The 19,642-nt window shown below is 57.0% G+C and overlaps 1 protein-coding gene across 3 annotated transcripts in view; it reads left to right on the forward strand.

The window, feature by feature from the left end:
- The window catches only part of COL6A3 (collagen type VI alpha 3 chain), an 88,995-nt gene that overhangs the window by 46,897 nt on the left and 22,456 nt on the right, over positions 1 to 19,642 (forward strand). For all 3 annotated transcript variants that reach the window (XM_066278857.1, XM_066278855.1, XM_066278856.1), the window contains 21 exons: positions 882 to 1,027; positions 2,746 to 2,838; positions 3,828 to 3,881; positions 4,794 to 4,865; positions 5,636 to 5,662; positions 5,764 to 5,808; positions 5,929 to 5,982; positions 6,451 to 6,513; positions 7,101 to 7,166; positions 7,512 to 7,565; positions 10,364 to 10,399; positions 10,955 to 11,017; positions 11,789 to 11,851; positions 13,545 to 13,607; positions 14,428 to 14,490; positions 16,360 to 16,410; positions 16,607 to 16,642; positions 17,127 to 17,189; positions 18,176 to 18,238; positions 19,420 to 19,452; positions 19,539 to 19,575. In XM_066278857.1, the coding sequence (XP_066134954.1) occupies positions 882 to 1,027; positions 2,746 to 2,838; positions 3,828 to 3,881; positions 4,794 to 4,865; positions 5,636 to 5,662; positions 5,764 to 5,808; positions 5,929 to 5,982; positions 6,451 to 6,513; positions 7,101 to 7,166; positions 7,512 to 7,565; positions 10,364 to 10,399; positions 10,955 to 11,017; positions 11,789 to 11,851; positions 13,545 to 13,607; positions 14,428 to 14,490; positions 16,360 to 16,410; positions 16,607 to 16,642; positions 17,127 to 17,189; positions 18,176 to 18,238; positions 19,420 to 19,452; positions 19,539 to 19,575 (1,245 nt within the window). The remainder of the gene's footprint in view (positions 1 to 881; positions 1,028 to 2,745; positions 2,839 to 3,827; positions 3,882 to 4,793; positions 4,866 to 5,635; positions 5,663 to 5,763; positions 5,809 to 5,928; positions 5,983 to 6,450; positions 6,514 to 7,100; positions 7,167 to 7,511; positions 7,566 to 10,363; positions 10,400 to 10,954; positions 11,018 to 11,788; positions 11,852 to 13,544; positions 13,608 to 14,427; positions 14,491 to 16,359; positions 16,411 to 16,606; positions 16,643 to 17,126; positions 17,190 to 18,175; positions 18,239 to 19,419; positions 19,453 to 19,538; positions 19,576 to 19,642) is intronic.

A 19,642-nucleotide genomic window follows, 5' to 3' on the forward strand; every position in this document is an offset into this window, starting at 1 on the left:
ACGCCTGGGCTCTCTGTCTGTCGCCCACTGAGGGGCCACGGGGTGGGGCTTCCCAGGGTGCCCTGTGTGTAGCCCCGACCCAGTCTTGGCACGGGTCCCGCGGGGTTCTCAGGCTCATTCAGGTTTGTACAACATCCAGAAGGCAGGATGCTTTTGGCCAAAGAAAGTAAAAATAATTGGACTCACTGAAGCGACGTCACATACACTAGGAATTAATTTCGCGGCCAAAAAAAAATGTTGCCATATTGTCCGTGATCCCTGCTCAAGGACACGACACCACTAAATAAGCATGTGTTCTCACGTGCAGTAAGTGAAAGCACTCTTCCCAAACATAAGGTGACTGGGTAAGTGGCGGTGCCTGTCACCAGATGTCGTCTCCGTCTGTCCGCGGCTTTGGGACGGGGGAGCGTCGTCTGCCGCAGCGTGGCTGCTGGCTCCGGAGGGCTGAGGAGAAAAGTTATGGAGGCATAAGTCTGATCACGAGAACAGTCTGTGTGCTGCTCATTTTCCCTGAGCCGTGGAGAAGAAGTCGCTCTTATCCGATTTGGGGGAGGGGGGGAGGTGTGGTCCTTTCATTCTCTCCACAGCGTGAGGCAGGACCGGAGTGTGGGGATTCATGTGCGAAGGCACTTCGTAGGGCCCCCCCCCCTGCCCGTATTGCTAGTCACCGGTTTCATTTCTGAGCTCAAGAGTTCCAGGATGTCAGCTGGGCAGGGTGGCCAGCTAGCTCGATCACACAGGTTTCAGTTCAAGGTCAAAGGACATACTGAAGATTTCTTTAAACAAACAAACAAACAAACAAGCAAGCAAGCAAACAAACAAAAGGGGCCATGGCTCTCCAGGGCCCCCGCGAAGCTGAGGGAACGTGCCTCCCCGTGCAGGTGTCCGAGCCCTGATCCTGGTGGGCCTGGAACGCGTGGCCAATTTGGAGCAGCTGATGCAGTTGGAGTTCGGGCGGGGCTTCACGTACAACAGGCCCCTGTGGCTCAACCTGCTGGACCTGGACTACGAGCTGGCTGAGCAGCTGGTGAGCGTTTCTCTGTCTCCGGCCCGCCCCCCTCCTCCCCAAACCAGTTTAAAGAGCGCCATTTCCCACTTCTCAAGAAAATGGAGTCACTTATGGCCAGGCCCCGGGCGAGGAACCTCGGGGTGGCCGATGTGTCCCCTCTGCTGCTGCTGCTGCACTTGGGGGCCCGCCCTGCTGCTGTCCCAGGTCAGACCGCAGAGCTGGAGAGACAGCGAGCCGGGAAGCGGGTCCCCGGACCTGCTGGCATCTTCCCCTGAGCGTCTCCTCCGCGCCCTGCAGCGCGCGTCTTCTCCTTCATGAGATCACCGGGAAGGCAGCATGTGGAGGCAGACGGTGCCCAAACAGAAGTGATGTTTGTGGCGCTGGGAAGCCCCCATGACGATCATAAAAAGAAGCAGGGAGAGGGAAGACCTTTTTTGGGGGGTGGGGGTGGAGTGGGGAAGTGCTTTCAGTGCCCTCCCTTCACGTTTCCTGTGGAGCCAACGGAGGCTCCTCCGTGGCCCTCCATGGGTCCAGCCTCGCTCAGCGGGAGCGTTGGCAGGGGCTGGGGGAGGCTCTGGGGAGAGGCGGGCCCGGCGGTCCGCTCCGAGGTCCTTTGGTGGTGGCAGCGGTGGACGATGGGGTGAACGGGCACGGCCTCCCTCCTGCTCTCTGCCTTCTTCCCTGCCCTGGAGTTAGGGCTTTGAAACAGTTGGTTGGAAAGATGTTGAGTTAGGAGGTGAATCTGGGAGGCGGGCGGAGTGGAAACTCTAGGGAGCCACCGTCAGGAAACGCACTTGACCTCCGTGAGTTTGGCGGGTGGAAAGGTGCTTTGGGCGTGCACTTTCCCACGCAAGGTCAGGGGCAGGGGAGGGAAGGGAATATCAAGGGTGTGTGCTGCGCCGTGGGGGCACTGGTGGCCCCGAGTTGTGGCGCTCGTGGCTGGGAGGCAGGGTCCGCTGTGTCTGCCCCACCAGGCCGCGCCCAAGTCCACCTGCGGGCGGGCGCCGGGGTCCAGGACCTGAGCAGCAGTTCTGGAAAAGGGGGCATGTGGCCCTGCCTTCTGAGCTGACCGTCTGCCATTTGTGTGCTGGGTTTGACTCCTTGGAGCTTAAAAGCCCGTACGCGAGGCTTAACACTTGAAACTTGCCTCTCTGTTGGAAGCTTCTAGAAATAAGGCCCCAGCTGAAGTGTTGTTGTAAGGTGACCAACTTTTTCACATTGAAAAGGAGGACAAAAATAAATTGAAGAAAACAATATCATAAAGAAAAGAAACATTTTATTCATTGCAACAATAACACACTATCATATGATAAATGCAGAGTAAAAACATTTGCAATATTTTATATTGTAATTATGCTTACATCCCTATTAATTTTTAATAATAATTGTAAGAAAAAAGTACTCATTGAGATACAGATACGTCACATCACAGGCAATAGATCGGCTCTGCATCGATCCAATATGGACATTCACAGATGAGTCTTCCAATATCAAAAAAGAGGACGTGTAGGAGGACACTTTTCGAGGGAGGATGGAATTTACAAAATAAGGACTGTCCCCCTACAGGAGGACGACGGGTCACCTCCCATTGGGAGGAAGAGTCACTTGACGTTCTCAGCTTTTCTCCCTCCCCCGTCCTGGTGGCCCGTCTCTGAGTGAACGCCACGTGGGAGGGACTCTCTCTTCTCGCAGGCATTTATGAAAACTTGAACTTTTATTTTTTTCACTCTTGGCAGGACAACATTGCTGAGAAAGCTTGCTGCGGGGTGCCCTGCAAATGCTCCGGACAAAGGGGAGACCGCGGACCCATCGGCAGCATCGGGCCGAAGGTAGGGCCGCGCTGCCCTGCTCTCGCCCCTGAGGCTGGGTTTCGGCAGAAGCCCGCCGTTCCCCTGGCTGGAGATGGAGACTGAGGGGACAGGGGGGCTCCCCATGTTGTAGGACGGAAGATCCTAGGAGCAGGCTCGTGTCCGAATGTCCACTCCCTCCTCCCCATCCCCGGGCAGGAGAGGATGTGTTCCTTCACACACTGGCTCTTCATGCCGCGTGAATGAACGTGAAAGCCCGCGGGAGTCCCAGACCACGGCTCACCGCGGGAGGATGGGCGGGTGGGCAGCAGGGAGCCCGCGGGAGTCCCAGACCACGGCTCACCGCGGGAGGATGGGCGGGTGGGCGGCAGGGAGCCCGCGGGAGTCCCAGACCACGGCTCACCGCGGGAGGATGGGCGGGTGGGCGGCAGGGAGCCCGCGGGAGTCCCAGACCACGGCTCACCGCGGGAGGATGGGCGGGTGGGCAGCAAGGAGCCCGCGGGAGTCCCAGACCACGGCTCACCGCGGGAGGATGGGCGGGTGGGCGGCAGGGAGCCCACGGGAGTCCCAGACCACGGCTCACCGCGGGAGGATGGGCGGGTGGGCGGCAGGGAGCCCGCGGGAGTCCCAGACCACGGCTCACCGCAGGAGGATGGGTGGGTGGGCGGGCGAAGGGATGCTCAGCCTCTGCCTCTGAATCAGAGGGAGGAGGCGGGACGTCTCAGTTGATCGGGAGCCTTCAGGATCCTGATAGGAGGAATAAATACCTGCACAGCAGTCAGTCGTGAGGAGACACCGGTCAAGTTCAAGGGAACCCCCAAAGCCAAGGGAATCCCCAAAGCCGTGCTAAATCTTAGCATCACCTCTCTACCACATGGAAGGGGTCAGGAAGATGCTTAAATATAGAACAACATCATCAACAACAACAACAGCAAAAAAAAAAAAAAAAGGAAAAAACCTCCCCAAACCCTTGGGTTTAATGACCCAGGAACCGATCTGCTTTGTTTCAGGGCATTCCCGGGGAAGATGGCTACCGCGGTTACCCCGGTGACGAGGGCGGACCCGTAAGTGAACTTGTTCTGTTCCTTACATTGTTATTCCCTCTCCGTTTCCTGTTGGGATTGAATGGTGGAGTTAAAAATCGGTTCCGTTTCCGGCGACCCTCCCACGGGGCAAAGATTAATTCGCGACTTCCTTAAAACCTTTACCCAGATTCTCTACAGGGCGGAGTGCAGTCTGCTGCCCTCGGCATGCCAAGGGGAGGGGGCTCTTACTCCTTCTGTTCCTCGGGGAGGGGTCAGCGGCCTCTGAGAGAGGGGGCCACCGGATCTGGTCTATTCAGTGTCTGCTGAGTTAGAGACCCAAGCGGAGATGGGAGTGAGCGGGACCGGGGTGCAGGGGGGGCCTCAGGCTGTCGTCGGGTAACGCGTTTTAGGAAGAGTCCCCGGGGAAGCTTTGGATGATCAGTGGTCTCAGGGTCCAGTGGAGGGTGGGTAGTGCTGTCAGGAAGTGGAACCCGGGATAGACATGCTCTGCAAGGCTTTGAGACGATAGAACGCCCCGCCCTGCCTTGGGGTTCCAGGGTCCCACAGGGAGGAGGTGAGTTCCCAGGGTTTCAGCGGGTGGTGCCAGCATCAGGGATGGGCACAGCCTCCTTGGAGAGCTGGGAACCAGGGGACCACACAGAAGAGCAGTCCGACCGAGCATTCTCCGTGGGGGCCCGGCTCCCGCCCAGACCCGGTGCCCAGACAGCCGCTCACCTCAGCCCCCCAAGAAGTCCCCTCCCGAGCCCTCCCTCCGGGGATGCCGTGCCCTGGGCCTGGGGGACAGGGACGCTGGGGACTCCGCCTGGCTCCCTCAGCACCCCTGGCGGTAAACCTGCTTTCTGAGGCATGCCTTTCACAGAGCCGCTGACCCTGGGGACACGGGGTGACGAGGAGCTCCAACCTGCAACATGCCTTTGTCTCCCTTGACAGGGTGAGCGGGGTCCGCCCGGCGTGAACGGCACTCAAGGTTTCCAGGGCTGCCCTGGCCAGAGGGGGATAAAGGTACAGTGTGTGTGTGTGTGTGTGTGTGTGTGTGTGTGTGTGACCACAGCACCAGCCCAAGTGGGAGGGGGGTGTCAGCGTCATGTGCACAAGTGGCCAGCTTCTCCAAGTGCCCCCTGGGGGAGGACGGCCCACCCCCCGCCTCTCTGCGCTCAGCGTTCGACAGACAGCCCGGCCTGGCCTGGGAAGGCGGCCCACAGTCTGGTGGGTTCAGGGGCGCTGGCCGCCCTGGGAAGGGAGCCCGAGAATGCAGAAATAGTTTCCTATGGAAACAGGAAGTTGCCAAAAAAGCCATCACGAGGACAGAGAGGAAGGACGTGGGCCAGGGTGGAGAGAAGACCGGTGCCCAGGACCCCGAGAGGAGCCAGGGAGGCGGGGGAGCAAGGGAGGAGTGGAGACCACTGCACTCGCCGGCCCTCTGTATGAAATACTCGGATGCCAGGGCTGGCAGACTCTCTCCCCCGGTGCCCGAAGGGAAGGGCCCCCACATTGCAGTCACTCACAGAGGGGCCTTGCAGCCTGGCCCCTGGCTTTACGGGCTGCCGCTCCCGCCCAGGGAGCCAAAACCACCCACGGGGCTCAGGTCCAGGAAAACTGGCTGTATGACCTCCCTGTGATGGTGAGAGGGGCGGTCGAAACAAAGAAATCTCTAATAGGGGATTTTCGGCGGCTGCGGCCTTCGAGTGGGGCTGGGGGGCAGCCCTCGTCTGTGGCTGAAGAGCCAGCCTCCAGGAAGGAGCTCATGTCTCCTCTCCCCCTTTCCTTTCTAGGGCTCCCGCGGGTTCCCGGGCGAGAAGGTAGGTTTTCCCTTCCGTGTTGAAGACGTTCCCGGGATCTCTCGCTTCTCCTGGGTCTGCAGGACTTGTGCACTCACCTGTCTGTCTTGTCCCCCTCGCAGGGTGAGCTGGGGGAGATTGGATTGGACGGTCTTGACGGTGAAGATGTAAGTGACCTCACACGCTCTGAGCCCTAAGAGCCCTTGGTCCTGAGGGTCCCAGGGACCGGTGCACAGTCTGTGGTGGCGACGGCACCGGGAATGACATGTTATCATTGTCTTTGGCAGGGAGACAAAGGATTGTCCGGTTCTTCTGGAGAGAAAGGCAGTCCCGGGAGAAGGGTAGGTGCCTGTCCACTGTTGCTGTAATGAGAAAACTGTAAACATTTCATCTAGGAACTGTTTCTTTTACTCATGTGTGTTAAGACTGCTTCCTCCAGGCAGCCTTCCCTGACCTCCTCTGGGGGCTCACCCTTGGCATTCCCTCTGTCTCCATGCAGCGGTGACAGATGACATCATATTGTCTTGTTTGGAGACTGTGTCCCCTTGGGGCAGGGACTGAGTTTGTGTAGTAAATAAATCCCAGTGTCTGCACAGGGTAGGCAGGTCCCCAGTAAATATCTGTTGGGTGACCTGAACAAATCAGAAATATTTGGAAGTAACTTTACCTTCCTAGCAAATGAGTACATGCCTAATGTTGGTCTATGTAAGATGTATGAGCGGAAAAACGTGGTTTTAAAAGAGAGACACAATGTTGCAATGATATGGACCGTTAAGTCTCTACTTGTTTTCTTTTCTTTTTTGGTTCAGGGTGACAAAGGTCCTAAAGGGGACAAAGGAGAAAGAGGAGATGTTGGAATTCGAGGTGACCCGGTAAGAAGAATTCCTGATCGATCGACCCTCTGACATCGAGTCTGGGAGGAGGGTTGTGGGAAGAGAGGGCCAAAAGGGAGAATTTCACTTTTGCCGTGGCTTTAAGACGTGTTGATAAAAATACACGACTTGTTCTTTTCCTTCAGTTTTGGGGTTCTGGGGATGGGTTGGCTCTCTAGCTGCAAGTCCTGTCACATGCAGACCTGGGACGTGTTCCTAGAATGTGGTCTCAGGACACTTAAATCCAGTGGGGCTGAGAGGTCAGGGAAAAATATTACTGGGGACGTGGACGGAAGTCTCTCTGCCAGTCCCGTTCAGATGGCATCCTTCCTGCTCCCACTGGCCCTGACTGTAGGGGTGGCCAAACACTCTTAGCCCCAGGGAGGACGGTGCCCTGGGCCCCCACTGTCACCTCGTCCTAGCCTGGAGGACAAATGGCTGGCCAGGTGACGGTCATTTCCTTACAGGCTTTATAAAGAGAGAGGCAAGAAAAGCTGCACACGCTTGCTTCTCTTTTCCTAAAGCAAACGTCAGGTGTTCTCTTCCTGCCCACGTGGCTCATTCCTGCTGACCTGTGTTGTTTTCAGGGTGACTCAGGACGGGACAGCCAGCAGAGGGGACCGAAAGGAGAAATCGGAGACATCGGGCCCATGGTACGATGCCCCACAATCCTACACTTCCTAAGCTGAGGGCCGGAGAGACAGTCCTTGAAGGGACTCCCTGCGGGGGAATGGAAGCAACCCTTCCCAGGGGGCTTCTGCTCTGCAGAGCTGGGCCCCTTCGATGTTTACGGGAAGGGCTGGTCGAGCCTGAGGCTTGTGCGGGTGGGGCCGCGCCGCCTGAGCGTGGGGTGTCCGTGCACGCGGTGTCCGGCCTCCTTGTGGGTATTGATCCCGTTTCCGTTGCCCGCGGTGTCTTGGGCGCTGCTGCGGAGTTTGACAGTTTGACTTTCTTCTCTGAAGATGGGAATCTCATGCCGATTTTCTTTCCCACACCAGGGTCTCCCTGGGAGAGACGGGGCGCCTGGAAGGCCCGGAGATCCTGGGAAGGACGTGAGTGCCCCTTAGAGCGGTGGCGGGCTCCCCCCCCCCCATGTTAGCTGTTCACAAGCACCGCCTTAAACCCCAGACAGTGCCCGGGGCCCCAGTGCCTGGGCCACCTCTTTCCGGGGAACGCCAGGGGATTTCTGGAATTAGAGTCACCCAAGTCTTGCTGCTTACAGAAATCTCTCATTCGCTCCATCTGCTCCGGGGGCCCGTCTCTTCTCCTTCCCCCAGCCAGCCCTTCTCCTCCCCAAAATCATACTGAATAGACACACTTTTAAAAGGACTGTCTTTACTGCTTTCAAACATTTGGCCCGTTTTTATCCCACGAAATATTTTAAAAATCCAAATGAAACATGAATCCGGGGGAAGTGCAGGAACGCGGGCCAGGACGGCTGATGGGGGTCCTGTACTCGGTGTTGGTTTTATGGCTGGCAGTGTGTGTGCGCGCGTGTGTGTGTGTGTGTGTGTGTGTACACTGTGGGAACTCCAGCAATGAAATTAAGTTCCGTTTCCTAGGGAACTGCCTCTCGCAAAGGCTTTTTCAGACATTTCAGGAACGTTGGTTGCAGAGTAGCTCAGCCTTTGCGTTCTTGTTGATGAGTTGGTACCTTAAGGCAAAGGGGTGTGGGGTCATTGGACAGCGTCCGGGGCCCAGGGGTACTGGGAGCGCGGAGAAATTGGTCCCTCGCACGGGGAGGCGTGGTCTGGAATCTGATCCTTGGGGCTGGGGGGGGGGGTGCAGGCAGTTCAAGATGCTGGTGGGTGCCCAGGACCTGTCTCTGCTCAGAAACCGGCTGGGGTTGTGCGGCCAAGAACGGGCCACCCTCAGCTGTTGTTCCTCGGTGGCAGCGACAGTCCCTGGTGAGGCTTTGGAGGGAGCACACCGACATGAGGGCGTTTTTTTTTTTTTTTTGCATTTTTCTGAAGCTGGAAATGGGGAGAGACAGTCAGACAGACTCCCACATGCACCCGACCGGGATCCACCCGGCACGCCCACCAGGGGCGACGCTCTGCCCACCAGGGGGGGATGCTCTGCCCCTCCAGGGCGTCGCTCTGCCGTGACCAGAGTCACTCTAGCACCTGGGGCAGAGGCCAAGGAGCCATCCCCAGCACCCGGGCCATCTTTGCTCCAAGCCTTGGCTGCGGGAGGGGAAGAGAGAGAGAGGAAGGAGAAGGGGGTGGAGAAGCAAATGGGCGCCTCTCCTATGTGCCCTGGCCGGGAATCGAACCCTGGTCCCCCGCACGCCAGGCCGACGCTCTACCGCTGAGCCAACCGGCTAGGGCCACATGAGGGCATTTTTACAAGAGTTGACTCTCGTCCCTCCGTCATCATGGGAGAGGCCGTGGGCATAGTTTCTCTTTTAAAACGCAGACGAAGGCTCACTATTTGGAAGTGCCGCCTTCAAAGTTCTGAGTGTCACTCGTGAATGATGCTGTGAGCTCTATCAGGACAGAGCAGCGAGGGGAGGCTGGACTGTTGAAACGTGCAGCGCGGCTGGGTCTGTGGGCGGGGCTGTTGATCACGGTCTGTGGGCGGGGCTGTTTATCACGTGCTGCGCAGCTCGGGCTGTGGGCGGGGCTGCCGCTTGTTCTCCTGAACTGCAGCCCTGCACACGATCCATTCCTCTGAATTCTGTGCGCACCTGGGAACCTAGGTCAAGGCTCTCGTGGGCTCGGGGGTCTCCTCTGCGGCAGAGTGCGGCCTGGAGCAATGGCCTCCTCCTTCCCTAGGGGCCCGACTGTGTGTCCTTCTGCTGGGCTACCTACCTCCTCACGTCAACCCCTTCAGAGCCTCCACAGGCCACTTCTGGCCGGAGCAACGAATCACTGAGCCCTGTTGGCCGCTGGCCACCCGAGTCTAGGCTGTCTCCTCTAGGAGGGGCCAGCCGGTTGTTACTCTGTGCAGGAATGACCAGGCCCTTCCCCCACCTGTCCGTGTGTCGTCCATGGAAGGAGGCCACGGTCTTCCATGACAGAAGCTGCCACCGTGGTGCATGATAGCAGAGTGGTCGCCCCAGGAGCTCCCTGGACCGGGCTGTTGGGAGTGGAGAGTGTGGTCCTTGGGTTGATGCAGCAATGGGCCGAGCCCAGTGGCCGCTGGTTGTTAATCGTCTCCAAAACACCAGCTCCAACCTGGCACAGATGTATCCGGGACATTCACGGGTCCCCATCCCACACCTTTCCACCCAAGTGGGGGGGGGGGCACGGCAACATGGGAATCGGGGGATTACTGGGGCAGTGAGCCCACGTCTCTGTGCACTGGGGTCACCTCTGGAGCATGGAGGGGGTACGCGGCCAAGACGTGAACCCCGGTAAAGCTCTTCCCCGGGCGTCCAGGTTCACGTGGGCGTGCCCGGATACTTACTCAGCTGAGGACGCGTTGTGTTTGGCCCACGGGGCGTGGAGAGTCTGGGACTTCCTTCCATTATAGTGAACACATTTCATGGCTTCTCCCTACAGTTGGGAAAACGGGTAGGAAAACAGACAGCTTGACCTTCCCGTTCCACACGCCTTATTTGACGTCTGCTGGGACGGTGTGAGCAGGGAGGGCGTCCTTGTTTGGCTTGGCGGGCCCGGAGCAATTCGAGCAATTCTCAAAACTTCCGTTTGGGGGACAGAACGGGGCAGCCGAGGAGCAGACTTGACCGGGATGAGGCAGGCGGGAGGGTGTCTGTCTTTCTCAGGGCTGACAGGGTCCAGCTCACAGTGGGTGGCGGGTGACCGTGCGGGGGTCCGGGGGAGTCGCACAGAGCTCCCGGGCTCCGTTCTGCGAGTCCTCACTGTTGGTGTGACTCCTCCCACAGGGCGGTTACGGCCGAAGGGGACCCGCGGGAACTAAGGTAAGGCTCAGCGTCGGTGCCTCTTCTCTGCAGTCACACTGGTGTTCACCGTGCCCTCCTGGGGACTGTCCTCGTGTCCTGTGGCTCAGTCAGCAGCCATGTCCCTAAATTCAGCCTCTCCTAACAGACTGGTGACAATGATTAGCTGTGGGGACAGGGCGGGGAGGGGGTTAGAGGGGGGAAAGATCGAGGGGACAGTTCCAGGGCACCTCTCGTCCACAATGTGCCCCCTTATTTGGTCATGAGCGAGTCGCCGCGTCTGGGAGTGTCAGCCTTCTCACCTGTGCTGTGCCGGTTTGGGTGAGAGGACATACTTATTTCCCAAAGCCATTCTGCGGAACGGGTGAGGCCAGAGGAGCAAACAATGGTGCTAGTCCAGCGTGTTAAAGGTCTCACCCCAGCGTTAGCTGGTCAGCGTCTTTGATCGCCCCGCCCCTCGTAGAGCTGGGACAGTTCCCCAGTCCCCTCGTCCCAACGTGACTGCACAACAGAGAGCTGACGTTGGGATGACCCCCCCCCCGACCCCTCCCTGCATCTTGTCTCTCTTCTTTCTAGGGCAACAAGGGTGGTCCGGGCCAGCCGGGCTCCCCGGGCGAGCAGGGGACCAGAGGTGCGCAGGTCAGTATCCCGGGGGGGGGGGCACGATGGGGGGTGGATTGCGTGCCTTGTGCTGTTTCCCCAGACACTCTGGTATTGTTTTTAAAAACGAAGGTGACAGTCAACTTTACAAAATTGAACACAGCATCGATCGTTTGAAGTGAACAGTTCTGGGGCATGTGGTCCATTCACGGTGTTGCTCAGCCATGCCCTCCGTTCAGTTGCAGAACATGTTCATCATCCCCCACAGAGACCCCTGCCCCCATTATATAGTCACTCCTCGTCTCCCCTCCCCCCGCCCCCAGCTCCTTTCCTGCCTGTCTTTATGGCTTTGCCTGTTTTGGACGTTTCAGATAAATGCAATCATTTGAGCAGGTGGCCTTTGGTGCCTGGTTTCTTTCACTTAGCGTCATGTTTCTGAGGTTCTCCGTGCTGTAGAATGTATAGGGCTTCGGTCATTTTCACGGCTGCATAGTACTCCATGATGTGGCTAGACCCCTAGCTTACTTATCCGCTCGTGGGTCGCCGGACACTCGGGTGGGTAGTGTCCACCGTTTGGAGGCTGTGAACATGGTGTACAGATTCGGGCTTTCTAAAACCCATCTTTTCCACTCGTGTTCTGGGCTGGGGCCGCTATTCCTACAGCGGAGCTGGAAGTGTGGTCTCTGGTGGCCTCTTTGGCCGCATGGGGGAGGTTCTGGCTCTGTGGAGGGTGTGGATGTCACCCTGAGCTTCCTCCGGGAGCGTTGGTCACCTGGACACAGCACTGATCTGGGCCTTTTCCTCCTTCAGGGTCCAGCTGGTCCCACCGGTCCTCCGGGCCTGATGGGTGAGCAAGGCATTTCTGGACCTCGGGTAAGTTCGTCTCACCCCACCCCTCTGGGTGGCTAAGTGGATAGCGGGGGGGGGGGGCGAGCAGGCTGGGGTTTCGTGGCTGGTGTTGCTGAGGACAGACCTTCCCCCTCGCCCGGCTCTGTGCTGATGCAGACCCTGGGTCGACCTCCGTCCCCGCAGCCAGTTTGCGTGAGGAAGTCAGAGCCCCGTTTTCTTTTTTTTTTTTTTTTTGTATTTTTCTGAAGCTGGAAATGGGGAGAGACAGTCAGACAGACTCCCGCATGCGCCCAACCGGGATCGACCTGGCACGCCCACCAGGGGTGATGCTCTGCCCACCAGGGGGCAATGCTCTGCCCCTCCGGGGGGGGGGTCGCTCTGCGGCGACCAGAGCCACTCCAGCGCCTGGGGCAGAGGCCAAGGAGCCATCCCCAGCGCCCGGGCCATCTTTGCTCCAATGGAGCCTTGGCTGCGGGAGGGGAAGAGAGAGACAGAGAGGAAGGAGGGGGGGGCGGGGGTGGAGAAGCAAATGGGCGCTTCTCCTATGTGCCCTGGCCGGGAATCGAACCCGGGTCCCCCGCACGCCAGGCCGACGCTCTACCGCTGAGCCAACCGGCCAGGGCCCTTCCCAGAGCCCCGTTTTCTTGGTGCTGCCGGGCCTCCCGAGTCCCAGGGCTGCTCCCAGCTGAGGGCAGCGGAGGCAGGATGTGCCTGGCCCCCGGGGTCTCAGCCCGGAACTGCGTGCACTCTAACTCATCTACGGACACGCTCGGACGATGACACAGCGTCTCACTGTCGCGCCCTGGGGGGCGGCTCTGAAGCTGGCTGGATACTTTTGTGGAGCTAGATGTTCTGCGCTCAAGGTCGGCACGGAAGACGTTCCTTAAAGCTGCTGTGGCCGCAGACTTGACATCCCTGGGCTGTCAGGGACGACGGGCGGACGTGCGGGGACGGCCGCGCCTGGACCAGGCGTCCCACGCACCTGCTGTCCCTCCTGTACCATAGGGGGTTGTGGGGCCGTCCGCCGTTTGTTACAGAAAATAACAATGACTCAACCCTGGCAACGCACGAACCGGCCTATTGCTCCCTGAGGACACAGACGCACTCACAGCGGAAGGGGGGACGTCTGCTACGAAGTTGAAACCTTACCTAGTTTTTAAGCTTATTCCCTCCCAGCGGTTAATTTAGCTCCGATCCATCAAGCATTTAAGATGGAACGGAGGTGAGGCAGAGCGCTGGACGTCGTTACCAGTGACGGAGAGCCGTGGCCGTCTGGGTTCTTGCCACGGCCGTGGGGGTCACTCCCGGGCTCCAGGGGCTGGGTGCCACACGCAGGAAGAGCGATTCCCTCGTCCCTTCAACGGATACGTGCACACAGGTCTCCACACCTGTGCACTCAGGTGTCACGGCGGAGGTGCGGCAAGGCAGCAGGACAGAAGTCACAGGGAAGCTGGGTGCTTGTCCTCGACTTGGGGCTCAGGAAAAGTGTGCACACCGAAAACTGCATCGGGCGGACGTTTGTGCAAACCGGCCTGAGCGTCACGGTGGTATTTTGGATCGCGCAAGCCGCCCGCACAGTTGTGGTTGGGGTCTCCAGCGCCGCGTGTGACACTGGGTCCTGCAGCTCTGACCTCCGGGGACACGGGGAAGAGGCGGGATGTGGACACTGAGGCTCGGAGGGTGGGCATCTCACTGACATGCCTCTCCTCCATCCCAGGGGAGCGGAGGGACCGCAGGTGTCCCGGGAGAGCGCGGCAGAACCGGTCCTCTGGGAAGAAAGGTTTGTCATGATGAAGGAAGGCTGAGCCTGTTTCCTGGGGGGGTCAAGCCCAGGGTGGCTCCCAGGCGGCCCCTCCCTCATTTGCCAAATTGCCCACCGGCTTAATTTGCATGTCCTTTCGCCTCCCCTCTGGTCTTTCCCACCCCCGGCTCCCCTGGAGAGAGTCCGCTTGGCTGGCAGATCCCTGTCCCTTCCTGGAGGAGGGGCTGGCTTCCTTGTAGCTGGGACCCGCCCGCAGCTGCGGGTGGTCTGATCTGCTTGGGCCGTGGCGCGGGACCCCCTTCAGCGTGCTCACAGCCATCAGGACAGACGGGGCATCAGACACCCTCAGGATGGCACAGGCACACGCTGTTCGGATCCTGGCGGTGCACAGCTGCTCTGCCGGCCGCATCAGGCTGATCCAAGAGCCCTGGCCTTTCTGGGTACCAGCAGCTCGCTTATTCCCCCAGGGCTCTCTGAGGACCTGCTTGCTATAAGCCCGGAGAAAAGCCACTACTTATCGTCACCTTTTCGAAGGGAATGTGTTCTTGTGAACCCCGAATTTTCATGATGCTTCTTGTTGATATCAGTGTCCACAGACTCTCCTGGCATCTTTCTGGATTCTCTCTCTTTCTCTCTCTCTCTCTCTCTCCTCTCTCTCTCTCTCTCTGTCTCTCTCTCTCTCTGTCACGGTCATGAAACTTGACATCGAGGAAACCATTTTTAATCAAAATCTGGAAGGTGAACTTGACATGGGTGTCACCTAGGACGACAGGGCTGGGAGTCACTTTCCCACCGGGTCTCGACCCTCAGGGGTCTCAGCCTTGTTTCTCCTGCGCAGGGCGAGCCTGGAGAACCGGGGCCGAAGGGAGGACTCGGGAACCGGGGGCCCCGCGGGGAGACGGTAAGATCAGAGCACGTGGTTGGTGCTCTTCCACGATCCATCCAGGACGCGGGGAGGGGAGACGGGGTCTCGTGCTGGGCTCGCCGTTCTCGTGGCAAATTAGGTTCCTCCCGAATAGAAGTCAGATGAGAGGTGCTTCTCCCATCGTTGGGGACGTGACTGAAAGAGAGGAACCTGCAGCTTAGGGTCAGCAAGTGAATTTCAGAATGCGCTTTGTTTCACTGGGAGAGGCCAAGTGGGGAAAGACTGTTTTTCCCATAGTTTTTTGGGGGAGGGGTGATTTGAAAGTGTCGGCTTCCTGAAGCTCCAAACACCCTCGTCTTCGGTCTTACGAGTGCTTCGGGGGCTGACGTGACAGAGCTTTTCTGCAAAGAAATTGAGGTCTTCGGGTTAAAATGGAATTGGGTTTGGTGAGGTCTCAGCCCAGATTAAAACAGTTTCCTTTGAATGATACATTCCAGGAATAGAAACGATTACCTTGATAACTCCCTCTTTTTTTTTTAAATGTTATTTTAAATTATCTAACTGCCCACTCACAATAATCGTGGAGGATACTGTATTTCCTCATGGATAAGATGCTCCCGTGTATCAGAAGCACCTTAATTTTGGGGCCTGGAATTTGAAAAAAAAAAAGTTACATAAAGTTATTGAACTCAAGTTTTATTCATCATAAAATTTATACCACTCCTCATCACCGTCAAAACTCCCTTCCATGAGCTGTGTCTGTTGACAAATCACTGTCTTCAACAATGAGCGCAGAAACAAGCGTGAAAACACGGGAAATGCAAGTAAAAAAGTCTACAACCTCTGTATAAGACGCACCCAGTCTTTAGACTCCAAATTCTTCCAAAAAAGGTGCATCTTATACATGGGGAAATATGGTCTATTTCTATACAAAATAAAATCTACAGAACATTGGGAATTTTTCTAAACTAAGTCAGTCAACCTAAAAACTATATAAACCGACCAGGTCGATCTGACTTATAAGCCTAATGCTTTAAAATATTTTTCTTGTGTACGTCACTTCTCTACAGCTACCTGAAGGTTTTGTTTTTGTTTTTGTTTTTGTTTTTTTAAATCCATTCTTGTTCATCATTGTTTCAAAAACAGGGGGGGGGGGGAATCAAACTTAAAATCTCTTCAAACCATTGAAGAAAATCTCTTCCTGATTCTGTTTCCATCCGTCGGAGGGCAGTGGCTCTTTAGCTGTTGATGCACGTTGAGCGTTGAGAGCTGTGGATGAGCCAAGCGGCACATTCCCTGTATGTTTTAGAGACATTGCCGCGCATTTCACTCTAATTCTTCTGGTGCTTTTGAAGTAACTGAGCCCAGTTCTGAAAGGCCCCCATGAGACAGACGGTGACAGGGACAGATCGGAGAGTCCCGCAAGGGGGTGTTTGGGAAGAAGGAAGTCTCAGGGCATGACCTGCGTGGTGGGAAGGGGTGCGGGGGGAGGAAATGAGGGACTGAGTCTGAATGAGGGTTTGGGTCTGAAGTAGAATCAAAGCCTCATAGATGCACAGAATCAGGGTGACTGACCTTCCAGCATCCTTCTAACTCTTAAGATTCCCAGGTTCAAGGAATCTTTGATTCCATCTCCAAGGGCCGGTGTCTTTACCAACAGCTGGTGGTAATCCTTCAAGTTGGCAGTCCACCAGTACCACTGGCCGAAGGAGTCCTTTACGCCCACCCTCCTACAGACACGGTCCGATTTACCCCCTGGAGGAGGATGGGGCAGGAACAGGACCTCTTCCTCGATCCAGGAACATTTCAGGGACCCGGGGCCCCTCTGCTCAGGGCTGTAGACAGAGGTGGGTGCGGCGTGCCCAGCACGGCGGGCCCGCGGTGACGCTGTTTTTCCGCAACCAGGGAGATGACGGGCGAGACGGCATCGGCGGCGAAGGGCGCAAGGGCAAAAAGGTGTGTGCTCCCACCGTGTTGCGCGTCCAGGGGACCCCCCGCTCAGAATCCCACCGTCCTGCTGGGAACGTTTGTCTCGTGATGACGCGATGGATGCGTATATTATTTTTCTGCTCCGGGATTAATTTATTTTAGATGAATTGAAAGGGAGATCAAATTGTAAGTCATTATTTATCTTTTTTTTTTTTTTTTTTAGGGCGAAAGAGGATTTCCTGGGTACCCAGGTCCGAAGGTAAATATTCCTCTGGTGGTAAAAAAAAAACACACACACACAAAAAAAACAAAACATCATCATTGTTTTAGGGTGAGTCTGGTGTGTCCGTGGGCTGCAGAGAGAGTCACTTGGTTCTGGTCTTGGGTCAGCCACTTACGAACCGAGTGACCTTGGGGAAGGCCCCACTCTCTCTAAGATGCTCCTTCATCTGGCAAACGGAGGTGACGACATGCACTTGTCATGGTGCGTGACACGGCACTGCCGTAAAATACTCTGTAAACCTGAAAATGCTCTGTCCACATGGTCTTCTCATAACTGGTTCAGTGAACCGGGGCTGAGTCTGCCAACAGCACAAAGGCATTAGGGAACCGGAGGAAACACCGGTCAAAGTTAGCCCGGTGGCCGCCCTGGGAAGTGAGGTCCGGGTGCCCCCTGACCAGACACCGTGGGCTAGACCTTCCGTTCCAGAGCTTCACGTGCCGCGTCCTGGCTCTCTTCTCAGGGTGCCTCTGGCGAACCGGGCGGAGGGGGTGCAGCAGGACCCAAAGGCATCCGAGGCCGAAGGGTAAGTGTGCCGGCACCGTGGCTGCAGCGGGAACGAGGACACGCGTGGTAGGGTGACCGGACCCTCCTGCTCCCCCTGCTTCTGTGAACATTATCTTTCCACACCTGCAACCTGGCCCATCCTGTGGGGCGCAAGGAAAGGAATCCTGGAGACCAGAGTTTTCAGGACCCCCTGGGGCTGTGTCTGTGTATTTTGTTTTTTATGGGGAGACCCCAAGAGCTCCTCCCTCTAACACATCTCGAGGGTCACTGGTCCACGGTCCACTCCCAGCATGGCGCCAGGGGACTCGAGTGTCAGAAGCAGTAATGTCAGAAGTCTGTGTGGTCAGAGTTGGTCTTGCCCACCGGACGGTGAAGCAAAGGGTTCTGTGAGGTGCATGCCGTGCTCGTGAGGGTCCCGGGCTCAGACCACGGGCTCCTGGCCTCCCACGCCGCCTGGACGGCTCTTCCCCACGCCACTGCTCCTTCCTTCTGCATTACCCTCTCCTGTGGATGTCTGCTCACCCTCTTAAGACTGCACTGAGTCTCGACTTAGCCAGCTGTGGTCGAGAGACGGGGAAGAGTTTCCCAACAGTTATTTTTAGCATAAAACATAGTGAAAAATCACTGTAACTGTCCTGTGAATCTGCTCAGTGAAGATGGTCAAATTAGAGCGGTTACTACTCAAGGTGGGGTTTAAAAACATTGGCTTGGTCACCTCGCCAAACAGTGATCTCACATGAGTGAGATCAGTTACTGGTTCCCTGTGCATTCACGGATAGTTTCCCTGGTGGTTCTTAACCTGCAAGAGAGTGTAGGAGGGGGAGGCACACGTCAGCGTTGTGAAAGCCGCTTGTCCCTATGTGGGGACGTTGGAGACACGAGAAAGTGAGACCTTTCTCGCGGTGACGCTGGGTTAGAACACCTCTACCAGCCTTTCCAGCTGCAGGCATTGCGCATTTTCTTTCTTTCGCCACAATTGAGCAACACTCGTTCTGTCCCTCGCAGGGAAATTCAGGACCTCCGGGGGCAGCTGGACAGAAGGGAGACCCTGGTTACCCAGGACCACCTGTAAGTACCAACCGATTCCGATCCGGCTGCCCGCGGGCTGGGTGCCTTACACAGGGCCCCTGAAAACTCTCCACCGTCTCCTTCTCATGGAGAAGGGGCGCTGCGTCTCTGCTCTTCTTGTTGCTTGTGTGCTTTTAACCCCTTTTCTCCTGCTGCCACAAGGGGGAAAAGAGCTGTTGACCACGTGGCACTCTACTGTCGTCTAGGGCGTGATGCAATTTCCTTCTGTAATTCCCTGCTGTGGTTTCCTTGTTTGAGGCTTGCATAGGGGGCAGAGAAGAGACCACAGCTCAGTAGCTCTCGATTGCGTCTTGTGGGAGGACGACAGTTACGTTAGTTTGGGGACTGCATCCTTGGGTCTGTACATCCCCCCTTAGCAAAGCAAGCTACTGATTCGTGACCAGAACCCGTTCCTCTCCTGGCCGCCTGGAGCCTGGAGGGCGCCCCTCTGTACCCCTCCCCATTGAACCTCCTCATTACTAACTGCTTTGTTTCCTTACTTGAACTTCCCCCTCTACTGTCTCCTTACACCGGAAGTAATGAGGTTCGAGGAAGAGTGGGACAAGAACTCAGGAATGGAAAGTCCCACCTTAGAGAAAAGGTTAATTCAGGACTGGAGACGGGGTGAACCCTGGAGAAGAAGGTTGAGTGAGTCAGGTGTTCAACTGTCTGAAGCATTGAACGGATGATCAATACGTCAGGGACGCCCGCCCGAGTGGTCCCCGGGGAGACCGCCTGACCGTCAGGGTGGACACATTGCCGGGATGAGATACTGAGGGCCGCTGAGGGTCCCTCCCTGAGTAGAACCAGCCAGAGTGCGTTCGACCTGGAGCTGACGGTCAGCTAAGTGACTGTCCTCCTGTGACCGGGTGGACGGAGCCAGGAGGTGGAAGGAGCTTTTCTTCTCTCGGGGAGAGTAGTGTTGGCCTCACGCTCAGATGTGGATTTGCAGTGAGCCTCTGGGTGTTCAGGGTGTGGAGTCCTTCACCTCACAGGGGACACACGTTCTATCCTCCAAGTCTCCCCTCCCCATTGCTCTTTGAGCAGCGAAGTCAAATTCCTAAGGAGAGTCAGGCCAGCCAAGGTCCGCCTCTGCTTCTTCCACCACACTTCTGTGGACCCAGGGACTGTCCCCTGTGGTGTACATCCCATCCGTCAGCCCCTCCGTCCTTGTTTTTCAGGGCACCAAAGGCAACAGAGGCGACTCGATCGATGTAAGTTGCGTGCGTGCGGCACAAATCATCACCCGTAAGTCCTTTGTCTGCTGTCCTCACGCCTTCTTCTTTCCTTCCCGTCACAGCAATGTGCCCTCATCCAGAGCATCAAAGACAAATGCCGTAAGTACATGACTGTCTCCGTCGGTGACATGTTCTCATGTGTGCATGTGACATAAATCCAGAATAA

Source organism: Saccopteryx bilineata, chromosome 5, assembly GCF_036850765.1.
Source record: "Saccopteryx bilineata isolate mSacBil1 chromosome 5, mSacBil1_pri_phased_curated, whole genome shotgun sequence".
NCBI lineage: Eukaryota > Metazoa > Chordata > Mammalia > Chiroptera > Emballonuridae > Saccopteryx > Saccopteryx bilineata.